Consider the following 16,830-nt stretch of genomic DNA (forward strand, 5'->3'; position numbering starts at 1 on the left):
CTAATTACAAGGTGGAGAGGTTATTTTCGAAAAATATTCAAGTTACAAATTTTTGATAAATCTAACTATTTTTGATAGTTTAAACATATTTTTGAGGGTTTTCGATCTTAATATAATTACCGAATCAAACCATTAAGACCGCAAGGAAGGGGCAAAGAGTAAGCGAGTAGTCGTATTTTAGCAGCAGCTCTTCAGCATTCAGTACGAAAAACTAAAATGGAGATGACAATCTTCATAATTTTGTTCACCGCCCCATTTACTGCTCTCACAGCTTCGACGGCGGCTCTTGTACCTCCGGACGAATCTCAGATTCCGTCTTCATCTGGTCAGCAGAATCAGAATTCGGTGATCTACGAATTGCAAGAAGCGAAGATCAAAATCGCTCGATTAGGTTATTTCCTTATCCTCTCCTCATCAGTCATAGTTTTCGCCATTGAAATTTCGAGCTTGATATAGCTCAATGGTCAATGCTTATATTTCTTGCGGTTTATTCAAGTGCATAGAAATATAAGTAAATTGCATTTACTTGTAATTACTCGAACACACGTTTTTAAAAGAACTGCATTTTCATGAAATTAGATTGAGAGAAGTGAATTTGGATTTGTACCAAGTCGTATGGTTATTGCCGATATTGTAGGAACTGGAATTGTATATGATATTAAGAAGATAACTTGGAAACAACAGTTTTAACTACGAGCAGCTGTAGAGGGGCAAAAAAAAATGTTAATCTTTAGAATGGGAACTGACTATATCTATTACTAATTTTTTGATTGAAGTGACTACAATGCATGGGTTTATTGCTAGAAGAAGGATAGCCCAAAATCATTTTCCTGCTCATGGATTATATGGATTTCAGTAAATTTTTCATTAAAAACTGGTTGGTGTGAGTGCTTCATTTCGTAGACAGGCTCTTTTATCCGCTCCTTATTTATAACTATTGATCAGTGGGTGAAAGATTTGACTGGGTTATCTTGTATGATTGGAATATGTGATTATAAGCTTGTCACTACATAAGAGACCAGCATGAAGGTGACATGTATAAAGCTTGAATAACTTGATATTAGTCAAATCTCAATTACTTACCAAAAAAAAAAGTCATATCTCAATTGAACAAGGGAATTTTTTTATGTCCTGATACCTTACAATTTTCTGGCATGCTAAGAAGCCTTATTGAGACATCGTATTTAACATGTGCATTGAAAAATGTTAGTATTTCTTTTCTTTTTCCTTTCCTATTAAATTTGCATTGAATTGTAAAGTCAGATTCCTATATTTTTTTATTTTGTGTCCCTAATGGAGCTTCCAGCTTGAATGAAGGGCCTGTGTTCGAATTAAGCTTGTGTTCTGATAAATACGTGTGTTTTTCAGAATTCTATGAGATCAATATGAGTTTTATCATGCAGTTCTAGGTCTTCTATGCATTAGATAAAGATATCCATTCAGTGGAATTTTTCATGAGAAGTATACTATATCTTCGCCTGCTATTTATTATTCTACAAGGTCCTGTAAAATTTTAACATTGGTGCGTCTAATTGCAGAATCCATCCTTGATGAAAGCATGCCAAATTTAAATGCTAAAATCCAATACATCAGAGAAACCGAGAAGAAAATCGAGGACATTAGTGTAGAAATTGACAATCTTACAACTGCTTTGTCCAAATTGCAGGTTGGTTTTTGGCTAGTTTCCAGTTTCTCTTATCTGCTAATATCTGACTTAGATCTTGTGTTATTATGAGTAGGATCTAAATTTGTTGAGGACTTGAGGTGTAATAGGTTGATATTTAGTGACAGTAATGGAAGGGACTGACCAGGACCTTGTGGTCTAAGGTCTTTAAGTATTTCAAATGAACTTGGTATGGGAAGCAGATATGGCGTACCACCAGAAATGTTATACCTCCAACTACTTCGCCAAATGTTTTGTTTCATTTGGTTAGGTTTGCAGAATATTTTCTATTATTAAGGGAAGATGTTCATTGAAAAACCAATGCCTCGAAATAGCTGAAAGAAACCATTAGATTATCTCCCTTTTATCAACTTAGTAATGCCAGACATATTTTGATATGCTATGCTAATAACCTAAACAGTATTGCCCTAATTTCCTTGTATGATTCTGATAATTTCGTTACTAAAAATGGGAAGTTCTGGGACTATTAAGGTTGTTTGGCTTTGTTGTTGCTTATCAGTTTGTGAACTCCTAGTCCATTTTTGATTCACATGATCGTACGTAAAAGAGGTGGTCTCCAATTCTCTGTCATTTTATTGAATATGATTCCAAAAGCAGCTTTGCAGTTATAGTAATTCTAATTTCTTGCTTTGGTCTTTCATTCGGTCACCTAATATTGTCTGGCCTTAAGTAGGTAAATGGGCATGCCTTCATGGGAATTGTGCTAAATATTACTAAAGCGTCTATAATTGATACACCAACCTATAAGTGAAATTCGTTTCAATTAGAGAAAATGGAAATAAATGATACACATTCATTCCTCATAAATGTACCTTTCTCTCTTTTCTTCAGCATCACTCATCAAGGATTAGTGCTCTAGAAGAAGAGGTATGATTGTCACGTTAACGCAAATTTTTTTCTCCTTACAGTTTCTCATCTTATAAAAATGAAGGAATTGAGTAGGTACAACTGCTTTGGGATGTGGCAAGAAAAAACAACTTTGAAATTCATAAGTTGGAGTTCAAAGCACAAGATGTGGAGAAAAGATTAGAAGTTCTTACCTCTCAAGTCGAAAAGGTAGGTTTGCTAAAGCCATGAGTAAACAATTTTAGTAATTAATGTTTTTCTAGTGCTGGTCAAGTGGAATAAAGTAAATTATTTTAAAATGTTGAGTATTCTTTCATGATCCTGAGAATGAGATTTCTGTAGAAGTGTTTTGAGACATCTTTATTGTTTACTAGGTAACACGATGCTTAAGATTTCTCTTCAGTTGAAGAAATCATCTTCTTTTTATTATTATAACCTAGAAATCTCTGAAGACCCATCAAAAGCACAGTTGATGGGTCGATGATGGGCCTTCCCCTCTACTCTTCGCCACTTAACTACTAGATTTCTGTCAGGGGCATGGTTCAAACCTATGATGCACACCTAACTCAGACATCACCCGTTCCGCTCTTTCCACTTGAGCTAAGCTCTTGGGCGAACAAATGATCTTATTTCATACATTAGGAAACAGAAATAGGACTTAATGGATAACAAGATGTCAACAGCAATAACGTCTTCCTCCATTTTGATCAACAATTTAAAATGTCTTTCTTGGTTTTGGAAAATTGGCATTGTTGTTACTATCAATATACACTATATCATTATAAAGGAAATTTATAGCATTCAAAGAAAAGAAATGGTAGAAGAGCACAGTATATTTTTGTCCTCTTGAAAGGGTTCTGTTCACTTTTTTTCCTGAACAAATGAAAAGGTTGCTATGCATTTATTTTTAGGCAAGAGATGAGGGGGAAAAATTTCGTTTGAGTATTATGATTTCCGCAATCTTTCATTGATAAACTTTCAACTTGGTTGACAGATTGCTGAAGTTATATCTGAAAAATGGATTCAGATACAACGACTTGAACAAGCTGTTCAAATGGCAGAGGTATCCTCTAGTTTGCACCTTGGCTTGAATTGACCATTAAAACTATAATAAAGTTGCATCCATAGCTAAATCAGAATGTTATATGTCAGATGAGAACGCAAAAGGTCAAAAGGCAAGTAACGTTCAGTAAATGTCCATTTGTCAAGGTACTGGAAGTCATAGAATTTTCCTAGCTTGCCAACTCCTTTGGAACATCGTATATGCAGATGGCCATGATTACTCTTGGCAGCATCTTTGAAGAGACTAACACTCTTATCTCTCCAGTTCATCAAAAACGTTTTCGGCCACCACCTTGAAACGTTGAAAGGAATTCTGCATCCATATGGATCATACAGTGCGGCTGATCCTAATTCCTACTGGTCTCAAATGTTGCATCACATGCAGGGGGCTTTTTCATCTGCAAAACAATACCATTACAAGGTACTAAAATTTCCTTAATTAGGAGGGTGGGATTGATTAGTGGTCTTGTGCTGGTTAATCACTTGAATGAGCAATGTCAGAATAAGTATTTTTGTTTGACATTTAAGTTGGTAACTGGAGTATGTTTGAAGTAGGGTCCGCTACAATCTTTAAATTCTTCTGTACCTTTGGGGTAAGATGGATATACATACTTGTATAGATGACCTAGACTTTCCGGAGCTTAGTGTACATGGAGGTACCACTTTTGTATGGTTATCACCTTTGCTACTTCGTTAATTATTAATGTAATACTGATTTCTTACAATATATGTGTGTATGCGAGCTCCTCGCACCCACAACACACACATACACACACATATTCATATGATAATCAAGTTAGCAACTGGAAAATGGGAAACCTCACCCTGATTATTTAGTTGTTGTTTGTTGTACATCCTCAGAACATTGATCTGACAACTTCCGTACTATGCAGCTGCAGAGGTTTGTAAAGCAGGAAATAGAAAGGAACGATTTCCCTATGGCTTTAGCTAATGAAGAAGTAGTGTTTTTAGTAGTAAGAATCTAGATGCTGACGCGTTTGTGAATTCCATTTCTCTTTGCATGTCAATATATAATTATCTAACTTCTGTCCTCGTTATGGAAATTTTGTCACAGGCCTCAGCTTTGATCGTGTTTCCAATTTTAAGTGCATTCATGTTTCTCTTCTCACACTTAAGCTAGGCCTGCGGAGCAACTATTGATTTACCAAATCATTAGCACATGGCAGCCAGGATATATGCATGTAAAGAAACAAATCATCAACATGTGAAATTGTTGATCTCTAGTAAAATTTTGGATATAATTCCATTTCACCTTATGATTAGTCTTGGTGCTCTTCCTAAAAGATTGTATGATAATGCTAATGAAATGTTGATTCCAACACATGAGCTGATTGTACGTTTCTGCCTTTTTTATATATTGGTATGGTGTAAATATTCGATGGAGATACAATTTTATGGTTTTTCCAATCAAAGTTTATACACTCAATACTCAGGAGGGCCCAATTTTGTAATATTCATAACCTATAAGGGTCAAACTGAAATTATTCCAAAAAACACCACTTGCTCTTTCTACCACATCCACATTTTTTTCATCTTCAAACCTAAGGATAACACACTATGCTCTCAACAAGATAACAAAACATAAAAATGGAAGACACAACATGGAACCAAAGAATTCAAGCATTAACACACATCATACTTAATCCCACAACTAAACCATCTTTTGAATCCCAAATCTTCATTTCTAACCAAATCCCCTGTTACCTCAATTGGGACTATCCCCCAATTCTGTGCACCAAAATCACCTTCCCTTCTGTATATCTGAAATGGGCTTTCTCATATTACCTGAAATGGATCTCAAGACTTGGTGCACCTGAAACTTCTTGGAGATCCAAATGCCCATATCAACAACCCCCTCCATTGATACTGGCAAAGGGAGTGGAGGAAGCTCAATGGGGAGACGAAGAAAGAAGACAGTTTGTGAGGAAAAGGTTTAAAAAGAGAATATATAGCAGGGAAGGGAACATTTTTGTTCTAGCTATTTTACCTAATATATTGGCACTCTTGTTTATCTTTCGTAACCCTTATCTCAAATTCATGAAGTAGATTCTTGAATTTGACAACTTATTTTTTGTCATCATAGGGTTTTGTTTTTCTTTAGTAACAATATACTCTGTTTACGCAACCTCGTGAGAAAGGTAGAAATTGGAGGATATATGTTGATCCTAATTGGAAGTTGTATGTTTCTTTTTGCATATCAATGGTTAAAATAACATAATTGATGTTCCACAAAGCAACACTTTGAATTAGATGAATAAGCAAATGAAAAGTACCTAATAAAGAAATGGGAGGAGCTGAAAAGTTGAAGAAAAGCAAAGAGTTCCATTTTTACATTCAAATCCATTTGCTTATGCAAATTTATGTTCCTAGTAATGATTTTTTTTTAAAAAAAAAAAAATCGACATTTACTATATATACATAAAATTATAATTTGACCTTGTAGTAATTTTTCAACGAATGAACTCTTTACACTAATGCTGCTCTGGCATAATATTGGTGAGGAAAACATTTCCACAATCTTTTTCTTATCGACCTGTCAATCAATTTTGTTAGGGGATCCATAAGTTAAAATAGATATATATATATATTTATTTAATTTTCTAATACAAATACATGATCTACAAAAATTCTACTGAATTTGTCCGAATTCATAAAACTCGACCCTACTTGGCTCCACCTATCATGAATAGGTATGGATATCAACTAATTTCTACATGTGAGATGGAAGGCATCTTTGGTTTGGAGTGCTATTCCCCAATAAGTTGTTTTCTCCTCTCCTCACCTTGTCGATAGATATGGTACAAATTTAAGAATAATGCAAGAAATTAATAACTCATAATCGTACAGACTTTTTTAGATTCGAGGTGAAATAATTTGAGCATCCAATTAGCAATGCTAGAGTATAAGATTAGACATTAAAAGATTAATTGTTCACGAAGGATATGATATGAATATAACATTAATCCAATTTAATCAAGAAAACAAGACACGGTTTCTAGCTTAATAGTATTGAAATAGACAGACACAAGTGAACATTAGTTGAAATTTGAAGGCACCCAATAAATCCAACTAACCAATAACATCGATCAGTTGAGGATGTTATAGTAATTCAATTTATATATGACAATAAAAAAAAATATTTCTATGAATTAGACGTTCAGGCCTCTAAACTTATCGATACGATCGAGTTTGTATGGATACGATAGTTTCCATTTGAGTTAAGGAAATGTGAACCTCTAATGGTGACCTTGCATGTGAGTTTCTCTTCAATTTAAGAGGACCTGCACATGCTCTTAAATAGTGAAAAAGACATTCTTTCTATGCAACTTGTCACACCCCAATCCTCCATTATTTTGCCTTGTCATTCGATTTATCTTTATATTATAAGAAATCGAAATTTTATTTGTCACCGTACTTAATAAAAATGACTCACATATGCTAATCGTTAAAAAGGGTGAGCGATGGTTAATAATCGAGGGTACAGATATGAACGTGTGAGCTGATTACTGAAGTTATAATTTTTCTCATATATAAATGAAAGTAAATCATATCAGTTGATAGAATAAAATCAAACAAAAAAAAACGTTTTTATAATACTTCTTGTACAATTTAAAATAAAACATTAGGCAGTTGATCGAATAAAACCAAAAAAGAGAAACGTTTTTATAATACTTTTTATACAATTTAAAATAAAATATTAGTCAAAAAACTTTATTATACGTGTAAAATAAATCAATTAAGTTGATAACTCGGACTATTATTTATTCTAGAGCTGCAAGACTTGATTCTCATAGGGTCCTATAGTGTCCCCTACCCAAAAGTAATATTTTTTTATAAAATAAACCAAAGTTTTAATTTGCATATTATTGCACGCGTAATTAGACACTTGATTAATTAATGCTTCATAAGTTCATATATATATATATATATATATATATATATATATATATATATATATATATATATATTTTCAAGTATAAATGGAAAAATCAATTTGCTACATTAATCTTACCATATGAATACTTTAGAAAAATTAAAATCGTCTAATTTTTCCGATATTATCTCCTAGATTGACTCTCCCTTCTAGAATTATTATTTTTTAATCTAATAAAAACACCACAAGACTTTAGAAAGTCTTTTGCGTTATACCAAAATTTTCAATTTCATCAAAGACAAAATTTTATTTTTTTTACTAATTAAAAAACTTAGTGGACTTGCCAATTTCCCTGTCCGCTAATTACGCAGTTAATTACTAAACTCAAGAAGAAAAAAAAGGGGGGGGGGGGGTAAGAAAGAGAATTGATTGGTCAAAGTCTTTGGTACTTTTGTTTTGGCTTTTTCCTTTTAGTTGTTTTTTTCTTTCTTTCTTGTGAATGGATTTGCTTGTTTCAAATATTAGTAAAAAGGTTGACAATAAAGTTAGATTAAGTGAAGTAATTATGTCCTTTCTTCTGTTTATCCCAAGAGATGTGGCCTAATCACTCCTTAATTAACTTCTAATATCAAATCATGTGAATGTGCTTATTATTATTAGTCTAATAGAAGCTTGATTAGGGCAAGATTAATTATTCCTCCTTTTCATCAGTCAAAAAGCTTGTTTGTAAATCCTAACAAGTTTTTTAAAGGGTGAATTAGTAAAATTACATATCTTTTTATTTATGATTTTTCAATTTGTGTGTTAAAAGAAAAGTGATTAACTAATATGAGACGGAGATAGTAATGATTTTATTTTAGCGGGTTATTTTTCTTGAAAAAAAGATTTGATATATACCTAAACTTTGTTATTTAAAGTTGATATACATCTCATTATAAAAGTAACTTATTTATATTCTATTATTACACAAATACCTCACATATCTCTTTTTTTGTCTTTAACGGAAGTGGGATAAAAATCAATTTTACATTGTGGTTCGAAGTCATAAGAAAAGTTTTTTGGGGAGGGATAATATTAGTTGTAGTAATCCCAATAAATCAATCATTTAAAAGTTGATTATCTGAAAAATCAGAAAAAAAATAATATAATTTAAAAATAACATGTATTTAAAAATGTATAACTTATCTAAATCACTTACTCCGTGTCTCTACAGTAAGTACACTCAATCAAACAACAAATTTGAATATGCATTAAACTTTTAATGAGAACAAGATGAATAAATATATAGATATATATATATAAAATCAAGTTATGTTGATTGAGAGTATTTTATCAAATAATTTTGATTTATCTTTTTTTACAAGATAAATAAAAAAAAAAGTAAGAGGGGTAGTTAATTAGTTAAAACCACTTATGTGTCTCTAGGTCTTATATTTTGTGGAGTGGTACCCCCACCCACTACATTTCTAGTGGATTACTGTACAGTCAATCAAGCCATAATTTATGGGCAGGCCCTGCAACTAAGGTTCAACCCTACCATCCTACGCTTTACACCAATGACAAGGACAAACTATAAACTAATTTATACTGAATTTGAGATCTTAAATTTGAATCTTCTTAGATACAAAGTTATTTTCATTAGGAAGCGTTTTACCTCTCTATTCAATATGGGTGCGAATTTGAAATTAATCGGGTTCTACTATAAATACCACACATTAGGAGAAACCAAGAAAAAAGATCCAATATTCCTTCTTTTCTTTTCTTATTCATAATTTAAGGTGGTGTGAATCAACGATTTGATTGAATTTGGACGGATTAAAATGAATTGAAAAAATAAATTACATCGACCAATCGTATCTCGACCTTAGTTATATGTTGAGATGAATTGAGTCAAGATGGCTAAAAAATAGGTCATAATTCAAACTTATTATTACTTGAGAAAAAGGTCTGAAATATATTTGAACTTTGATCGAAATTGTTATAACGATATCGAACTATGGAAAGGACCTTTCATGCCCCCACCCCCGCACTATTTAGTAGTGTATTTAAAATGTATATTTATTTCACGTGAACATCATAAATATTGCGTCATTATAAATAATAATGTGTGCACATATATAATTTTAAAATACATTATTAAATAATCCAAGAGGTAACAGGTCATTTTCAAAGTTCGATATCATTAAAGCAATTTCAATCAAAATTTGGGTATATTTCGAATCATTTTCCATATAATTTTATTTTATAATTTAGTTTATCACAAAAAATAAAAATTTTGTTATTATAGCTCATAACAAATCGAAAAATATTTGGACAAAGTTTCTTGTTGGCCAATTTAAACTACATATTTGAACGAGTGGGTGAGTTGTATTTTCTTTGGCTATTATTGTCATTCTTGATATAAATAAATGAAAAATATGAAAATGTAAAATAAACTAACGAATCCGTGATACTGTGATTCAAACTTTAAGTTGCCCTCAGGAGGCAAGATAAATCAATCAATATAGTAATAATACACCAAATATTGTAAGCAATTTATTCTTTCATAAATTTAAGTTTTGATAATTAGAATTATTCAATAGTTATATTGAATCGAAGTAATAAATAATTTAGTAAATTAGTCTAGCTATGCACGAGCTAGCCTAGTCATCACCGTTTAAAAAATAATTCTTTTGGTGATTACTCTTTCCCTATAACATAATGTTCCCTCTCAAAGCCAACATGCTAGACTTTTAGACTCTTAATTTCTCATATATGCATCACATTAACTAACTCCATTGGACTTGTTAGACCAATTCATAAATCTATCTTAATTTAGGTAGTTGAACTGCACACTTTCTAATAGTCCTTTCTTTGAAAAATTGGACCAAAATTTAAGTTATTTTAATTTTTGTGTAGATGAAATTTTGAGGCATTGAATATGACTCTTACAATATTTCATCTAACTTTTAAAGGGAGGTTCATAAATTATTACTTAGAAATATTTATTTCTAATACAACTATAAGTGCACAAGCCAACAATTTGTAAGAGTAGTCGCCTTAATCATAAATCCAAAAAATGAATGGAGGCACCTAGCATTACATTTTGAAATAAATATCAATAAATACATTGTAGTAAAAAGCAGAAAATGAACCAAAATTGGGAAAATATGGCATTAATTTCAACCAACTAATCAACTGTCAATTACTTCCTATCCAATAACAAATCCCCCTTATTTTATTTTAATTTAATTCTGTCTGTTTTTTCTGATCATAGTCAGAAAAAAAAAAAAAAGGAGCTTTGTACTCCTTTCCCTGGGTAAATTTTATTTACTCCGCCGTCTCAATTTATATGAATTAATTTAATTTGAGATAAAAAAATAAAATTAAAATTAAAATTTATGATATAAAATAAGTGATGAATATCTATATGACTAAAATATTTATATGACATTTTAAAGTTAACTATTACCAAATATAAAAATATATCATTCTTTTAAAATTGACTATAAAAAAAAAGTAAGTCATGTAAGGTTGGATAGAAAGACTCAATTTTCTTACGAAATCATAAATAAAAATATTCTTATTAATTAATTTTAAAGGTAATATAAAAACAAAATCAATTCAATGTTTTTGTTAAAGTGTGTGATTATCTTATATAAAAGACTAAGTTCTTAGAGTATCTGCTCTGATTGTAATCGATCATCTTATATAAAAGCTTAAATTGTCAGAGAGTGCACACTTTTTATTATTTAATTATATTCTCAATAATTTAAATTGATTTCTTATTTATATTAACAATTAATATTGGACGAAGGTAGTAATAATTTAAAAGTTGAACAATTCTATTTTTATTATTTGAAACTTGTCGTCTCCTAAATTTGGGATTAATTGCACTAAATAGTGCAATTAAGTAGCACGTCGTCTTCAAATTATTGATATTTAACTCCACCAATTTCTCTCTTTATTGTTTTGAGTTCTCTCAAGTATGAACCTTTTTGTTTTAGGTAGGGGGCCGTTGGAGTTTATTTATTTATTTATTTCAAGATTTTTGTATAGCATAATCTTTTAACAAAAAAAAAACTAAATTTGGGAAGTGACAAAATTGAAAGTAAAAAGAACATGCTTGGTAGGAGGGATGCTCATTTTTTAATCATCATAAGTCTGAGATTTGAAATTTTTAGTATTAAGTACTTTTCATTGAATAAAATTTTATAATATGCCAATTCAAAATAATTTGAATTTTTGTGCAAAATATCACACATCGGGTGAAAATAAAAGGTTTAAATAGCATGCCATACTTCATATTTGTGGGTTTGGTAGTTAGTTTTCATTACTAGACTGTCCATGTAACAGCAAAATATAAAAAGAAGAGAATGGAAAATAAGTTTTAAGGAGGTTGTTTGGTACGAGGAAAAATATTTAAAAATAATATTTTTATTGAAAATGTAATTAAATAATAAAATTAAACTTTCTCTAATAATTTGAACTTTTAGATGAAGTAATCACACACTTGTATTATAAGAATATTTTTTTTTATCTATTTTTGCTTACATCTCTAACTTATGCACCCTCAAAACATGAATTAATAATCTTCACATTATTATGCACCCTTAAGACATGAATTAATAATTTTCCACATTATTAGTGTAATTTAATATATTATAGTAGATTATTTGTCTTGTTTTTTGATAGACTAGTTTCACTTATTATAGATAGTTACTTAAAATTAATTTTAATGATCTGCTAATATAAATATTCTTTAAGTTCATTTTTACTTATTCATTATTTTAAAAAATAAATTTTATTTTTTTCTCGTCATTTTATCATACATATCCAAGAATCTTTTTATTTTTTATTATTTGTACTTATTCTTAACACTAATTACGCATATTCAAATTACTTTTAAAGACGTAATACTATACATCAATCGATAAGAGTTGAATGATAAAAATATCATCTTAATTGATACAGAAGTCCAAATGTCACAAATAAAAGTAAATGAATAGAGTAATATTTTACTGTCAGTTTATAAAAATTAAACTCATCGAAACTTAGTTTTGCATTCACTTAAAAAATGTAGACATGTGCCAATAAAGATTGTGGTAGAATGATAAAAAGTATTCTTTCATTCTTAACTAGAGATCTCAAATTCAAATCCTTTTAAATGTAGAATCACTTTTATCGTCTATACAGACTCTAACATAGATATCAAATACCAGCTGATTTAGTATGAAAACTTAAGCATAAGAACAAAAAAAGATACCTCTATTGACATTATCAAATGTATTAAAAGAATAAGCACATGGTGTGTGTATGTGCCAATGAAATCCCATAACTCTGAATGTTACCCTCCCACACTTTTCTTTCCTTTCAAAGCCACTCCACAATCCCCGCCTCTTCTCATTCCAATTTTCCCTTCAATCTCTTCACACGTTTTTCTTTTTTTTATCTCTTTTTAATTGTTTCATAATTATCCTCAAATGCTCATTACTGATTTTTTTTATATATATTTAAATATAACGCAAACTTTTTAACTTACCCCATAAAAGGTAGAGGAGTTTCATTCTTAAAAAAAATTAATCTGGTCTAGCGAAGTTTGAATATCAAATGACAGTAAATAAATATAATTCGGATTGAATTTTGAATTGAGGAATTTTAATATTGTACCTTCCATATTGAAATTATTTGGTATCAATTTATGTTACACATTTATTTTGATTATTATTATTATTATTATCAATTGAGTTATTGTAGTGGGAATTTTGGGCCTGGATTTTACTTAATTGGAACCTACCACCTCGGGATCCTTTGCCATATATGCATCAAAAGTTGTGTAAAACCTAAAAGCTTAAAGTTATATTCCAAAGAATCATTACTGATTTTGTTGTGTGAGTTTTAACATATTGGGAAAAAATGTATATTATTTAGCTAAAACATAAGGATTACGCTTTCAACCCGCATGAGTAAATCTTAAAAACAAAGTTAAATCCATATGATTATTGTTTTCTGCAAGTTTCATATATATAATTTTATTTTATTTTTGATCTTTGATCTATTTACTATAAAAAAAATATTTTATAATTATCTTTCGAGTGACATAATAATTTATGCATTCGGTTATACAAATTAAGAACCATTTTGTTAAAGTGCTATAATTACGCATGGGGACCAGCTTCCTTCCATTTTTCCTGTCCCCATTTGCACCTAATAAGCATGAAAATTGGAGGAATGAAAGTCACTCCTCACTCAAAAATAAATAAATAAATATTTGAGAATTTTGAACTATAAAAAAAAATTCAAAAAAAAAAAAGTATAGACACACACAAAAGAGGGATAAAGGGTGTCTATATAAGGAGAGTATATTGCAAAGTTGACAAGCATTGAAAACTAACACCAACACAAATTCTTTGATTTTCTATTCGAAATGGCTTTTATTGTTAAAAGTTTCTCTGTTATTTTCCTCCTTGCTCTTTTTACCTCACTCCAAGTTCTTCATGCAAGGGATGGTCAATTTTTCAACAAAGTCCCAAGCAACAATGGTGAAAAGGAAGCAGCAACAGTTGTTCCTAATAAAGAGCAACAAGAGCCAAATTTCATGCCTGAAAATGAAAATGGTGCTTATGGCCTTTATGGTCATGAATCTGTTTCGACTCCTTCTACGACCACTAATACCAACGACAACAATTTTCCCAACAGCAAATACCTTCCCAAAAATTACAACCCTGTTTCTTATGTAACTGTTGCAGAGGACAACACCAACGAAAACACTTTCAACGACAACTTTTCATCCAAGCACAGTATTGATGCCTCAACCTCCACCACTAACTTGAATAACAACCAATTCTACAGTGGTCCCACCAATTACCGCAGTAACAGCAATAACAACCAGCAGCAACAGTACTACCACGGCGTCAGCGATTTCAGTACTAAAAGCCACAACAGCAACAACAACTACCAGCAGCAACAGTTCTATAGTGGTGACAGTTTTTACAGCAACAACCAACAGTACAACAACAATGATAACAATGAGGAGGAGTACTACAACGCTTCTAATACATATTATAACAACAATTATGAACCACAACAGGAGTTTACTGAAACAAGATTGAGTGCCAAAAGCTACAACACCAACCCAACAAATTACAACAACAATCAGGAACAGAGCTACTCCACAAATTACAACAGTAATGAAGAACAGAGTTACAACACTGGGAATAGCAATTACAGAGTGCACCAACAACAGGGGATGAGTGACACAAGGTTCTTGGGTAATGGGAAATTTTACTATGATATTAATGCTGGTAGACATGCCAGGGATCCATATGAAAATGCAAAGGAATTTGCTGCAATGAACCAACAATACAACAACAAGAACACCTATGGCAACAATGAGTACAGCAACAACAACAACTTTGAGAATGAAGATTTTCAAGATGATGAGAACATGCCTTAAATTGTTCCAAAAATTGAAAACAAAAAAGTTATAACCATAGTGAGCCAAAACAAATGTTATGTGTCCCAATTATGATTGATGTTGTTTTCCTCTTTTTTTTTTTTGTCTAAGTTATATTTTTATTAGAAAAAAGTGTTAATTAAATTACAGATTTTATCTTTGGGTGTTTTTTTCATGTATAATTATAATATAATGGAACAAGTCTAATGTTATATGACTATGAGTTAAGTTCTATTTTAATTTTGCTAAAATGAATCAATAAAATGTAGCGTCTATGACTCTTATGTGCAGTAAATGTTGGTACCTATAATTATGTCTCCTATGTAATATTTGACTGGAGCAGAGTAATTCTATAATTAGTCTAGTAGTGAGAGATTAATTATATTTTTCTAGATTTAATTTCTGACATAAATAATTATCATGCCAAGTATGCTTAATTATGATTAATAATATCACTTTATCAAAGATATGACTTATGAGTACCTACCAAACTTGAAATATTTATTCCTAAAGAAAACTGAGATGTGCTTTTTGCTGTTACACTGAAGACTGTTCTTTTGGGGACCTAAAATGCACCATCTTAATTTATCATCACTACTACCATATGTGTAGATAAAATAACAGATGGTCAACTGCGTAGGATCGAAGAGTTCATCCAAATTTCTTTTGTTGGTAATTCGTTATATAAAATTTTGAATAAAATTAGTATTAAAAAATAGACAAAATTTGAGGGGAGGATAAAAATACATCGATATGCAAATATGAGGGACTATTAATGCTTTAGGTGAAAACTCAAGGATCACTTTGAGCCTTAACTCAAAGACTATATTAAGCTTCCGTGTAATAAATGTTGAATCATCTTCAATTTTTTCTTGTATATATTTTTCATATTTTAAATTTCCTTAATAAAAGTTTTGAGTATATAATTATATATGTAACATGATATTATATGATTAATTAAGGGGCATGCAAATGTATCTGATCAACGATTAAAAGAATTTTCTTTAAAAAAAAAAAGATTAGGAAGAGAAATAGAGACAAATTTTAATTTCTTGTGGTGTCAATTTTCGGTTTGCTTTATGTTCCCTTTATTTTTTTTCTTTTATTTCACAATATTTCTTTCTTTTTTATCACTCAAATAAAGATGATCATCACTTTTTAGAACCATATATTTTTTTTCCCCCTTTATCGTATTAATATCAGAAAATTCATTTATTTTATTTCCTTTCTTTCTCTATTTGTTTTTAAAGACAGAGACTTGCATCAACATAATGACTATTTCCACCAACATTTGTCAACAACCATTGTTTCCCTCCACCAATTCCCATGAGTATTTCACTCTCAAGCATTTAATGCTTCAAAAATCTAAATAAAATCCCTATGTTTTTAACCTTTTTTATTTGCTTTATTTTTTTTTTATTTCTATGGCTATGAATTATGTATTCTTGCTTTAAACATATTTATGCACGCTAATAATACTAATTCTCGCATTATAATTTTAATATATAACATGATTTTCAAACGATGAACCTCTTTCTTCCCACTAACTCTACCTCCTAACTGTACCTACCAAAAGACCTTATACTACAATATAAGTATGTCTCTGCTTTTAACTATAAGTTTCGAGTTCAAATATTATATATAAAGGCAATTTCTATAACTTAGAAGGTTTTGAGTTCAAATTCGAGCTCGAAATATAGAGACAATTTTTATACAACAAGTTATAACTTATAATACCTGGATATTAGATGTGAAATTTTATTTTAAATCAAATCAATATAAGTATAATATGAGACAAAAATCATTAATTAGTTCATTTTTTAAAAAAAAAGATAATATCATAAAATGTGATTTCTTCAAGCTTCTTTATGGATAAGGCAAATAGATATAGAGAAGTGAAAATTAAAT

At 30.3% G+C, this 16,830-nt stretch overlaps 3 protein-coding genes across 3 annotated transcripts; all 3 read left to right on the forward strand.

Annotated features, from left to right (window-relative positions):
- The first annotated feature begins 26 nt into the window (after positions 1–26).
- LOC101262170 (uncharacterized) lies at positions 27–4,934 on the forward strand. The gene is made up of 9 exons (XM_004232872.5): positions 27–391; positions 1,539–1,666; positions 2,516–2,551; positions 2,627–2,740; positions 3,525–3,593; positions 3,683–3,739; positions 3,858–4,013; positions 4,486–4,566; positions 4,668–4,934. The coding sequence occupies exons 1-9, from the start codon at positions 217–219 to the stop codon at positions 4,731–4,733; spliced, it is 882 nt and encodes a 293-aa protein (XP_004232920.1). The 5' UTR covers positions 27–216; the 3' UTR covers positions 4,734–4,934.
- A 266-nt stretch (positions 4,935–5,200) lies between these two features.
- Positions 5,201–5,846, forward strand: LOC101261571 (uncharacterized). The gene has a single exon (XM_004232870.5). It carries the CDS (start codon positions 5,201–5,203, stop codon positions 5,657–5,659), a length of 459 nt encoding a protein of 152 aa, XP_004232918.1. The 3' UTR covers positions 5,660–5,846.
- A 7,206-nt stretch (positions 5,847–13,052) lies between these two features.
- LOC101261288 (protein E6) lies at positions 13,053–15,142 on the forward strand. Its single transcript, XM_004232869.5, has one exon. The coding sequence runs from the start codon at positions 13,894–13,896 to the stop codon at positions 14,920–14,922; it is 1,029 nt and encodes a 342-aa protein (XP_004232917.1). The 5' UTR covers positions 13,053–13,893; the 3' UTR covers positions 14,923–15,142.
- Positions 15,143–16,830: the final 1,688 nt, after the last annotated feature.

The sequence above is a fragment of the Solanum lycopersicum genome, chromosome 2, assembly GCF_036512215.1.
Source record: "Solanum lycopersicum chromosome 2, SLM_r2.1".
NCBI classification, from domain to species: domain Eukaryota; kingdom Viridiplantae; phylum Streptophyta; class Magnoliopsida; order Solanales; family Solanaceae; genus Solanum; species Solanum lycopersicum.

Excerpts from the sequence above, each read along its gene's own strand:
- LOC101261288 (XM_004232869.5), top strand. The coding sequence starts at position 13,894 with ATGGCTTTTATTGTTAAAAGTTTCTCTGTTATTTTCCTCCTTGCTCTT.
- LOC101261571 (XM_004232870.5), top strand. The coding sequence starts at position 5,201 with ATGGAAGACACAACATGGAACCAAAGAATTCAAGCATTAACACACATC.
- LOC101262170 (XM_004232872.5), top strand. The coding sequence starts at position 217 with ATGGAGATGACAATCTTCATAATTTTGTTCACCGCCCCATTTACTGCT. Across the intron at positions 1,667-2,515 it reads CTGCTTTGTCCAAATTGCAG|CATCACTCATCAAGGATTAG; the intron begins GTTGGTTTTTGG and ends TCTTTTCTTCAG. Across the intron at positions 3,740-3,857 it reads GTAAATGTCCATTTGTCAAG|TTCATCAAAAACGTTTTCGG; the intron begins GTACTGGAAGTC and ends TTATCTCTCCAG.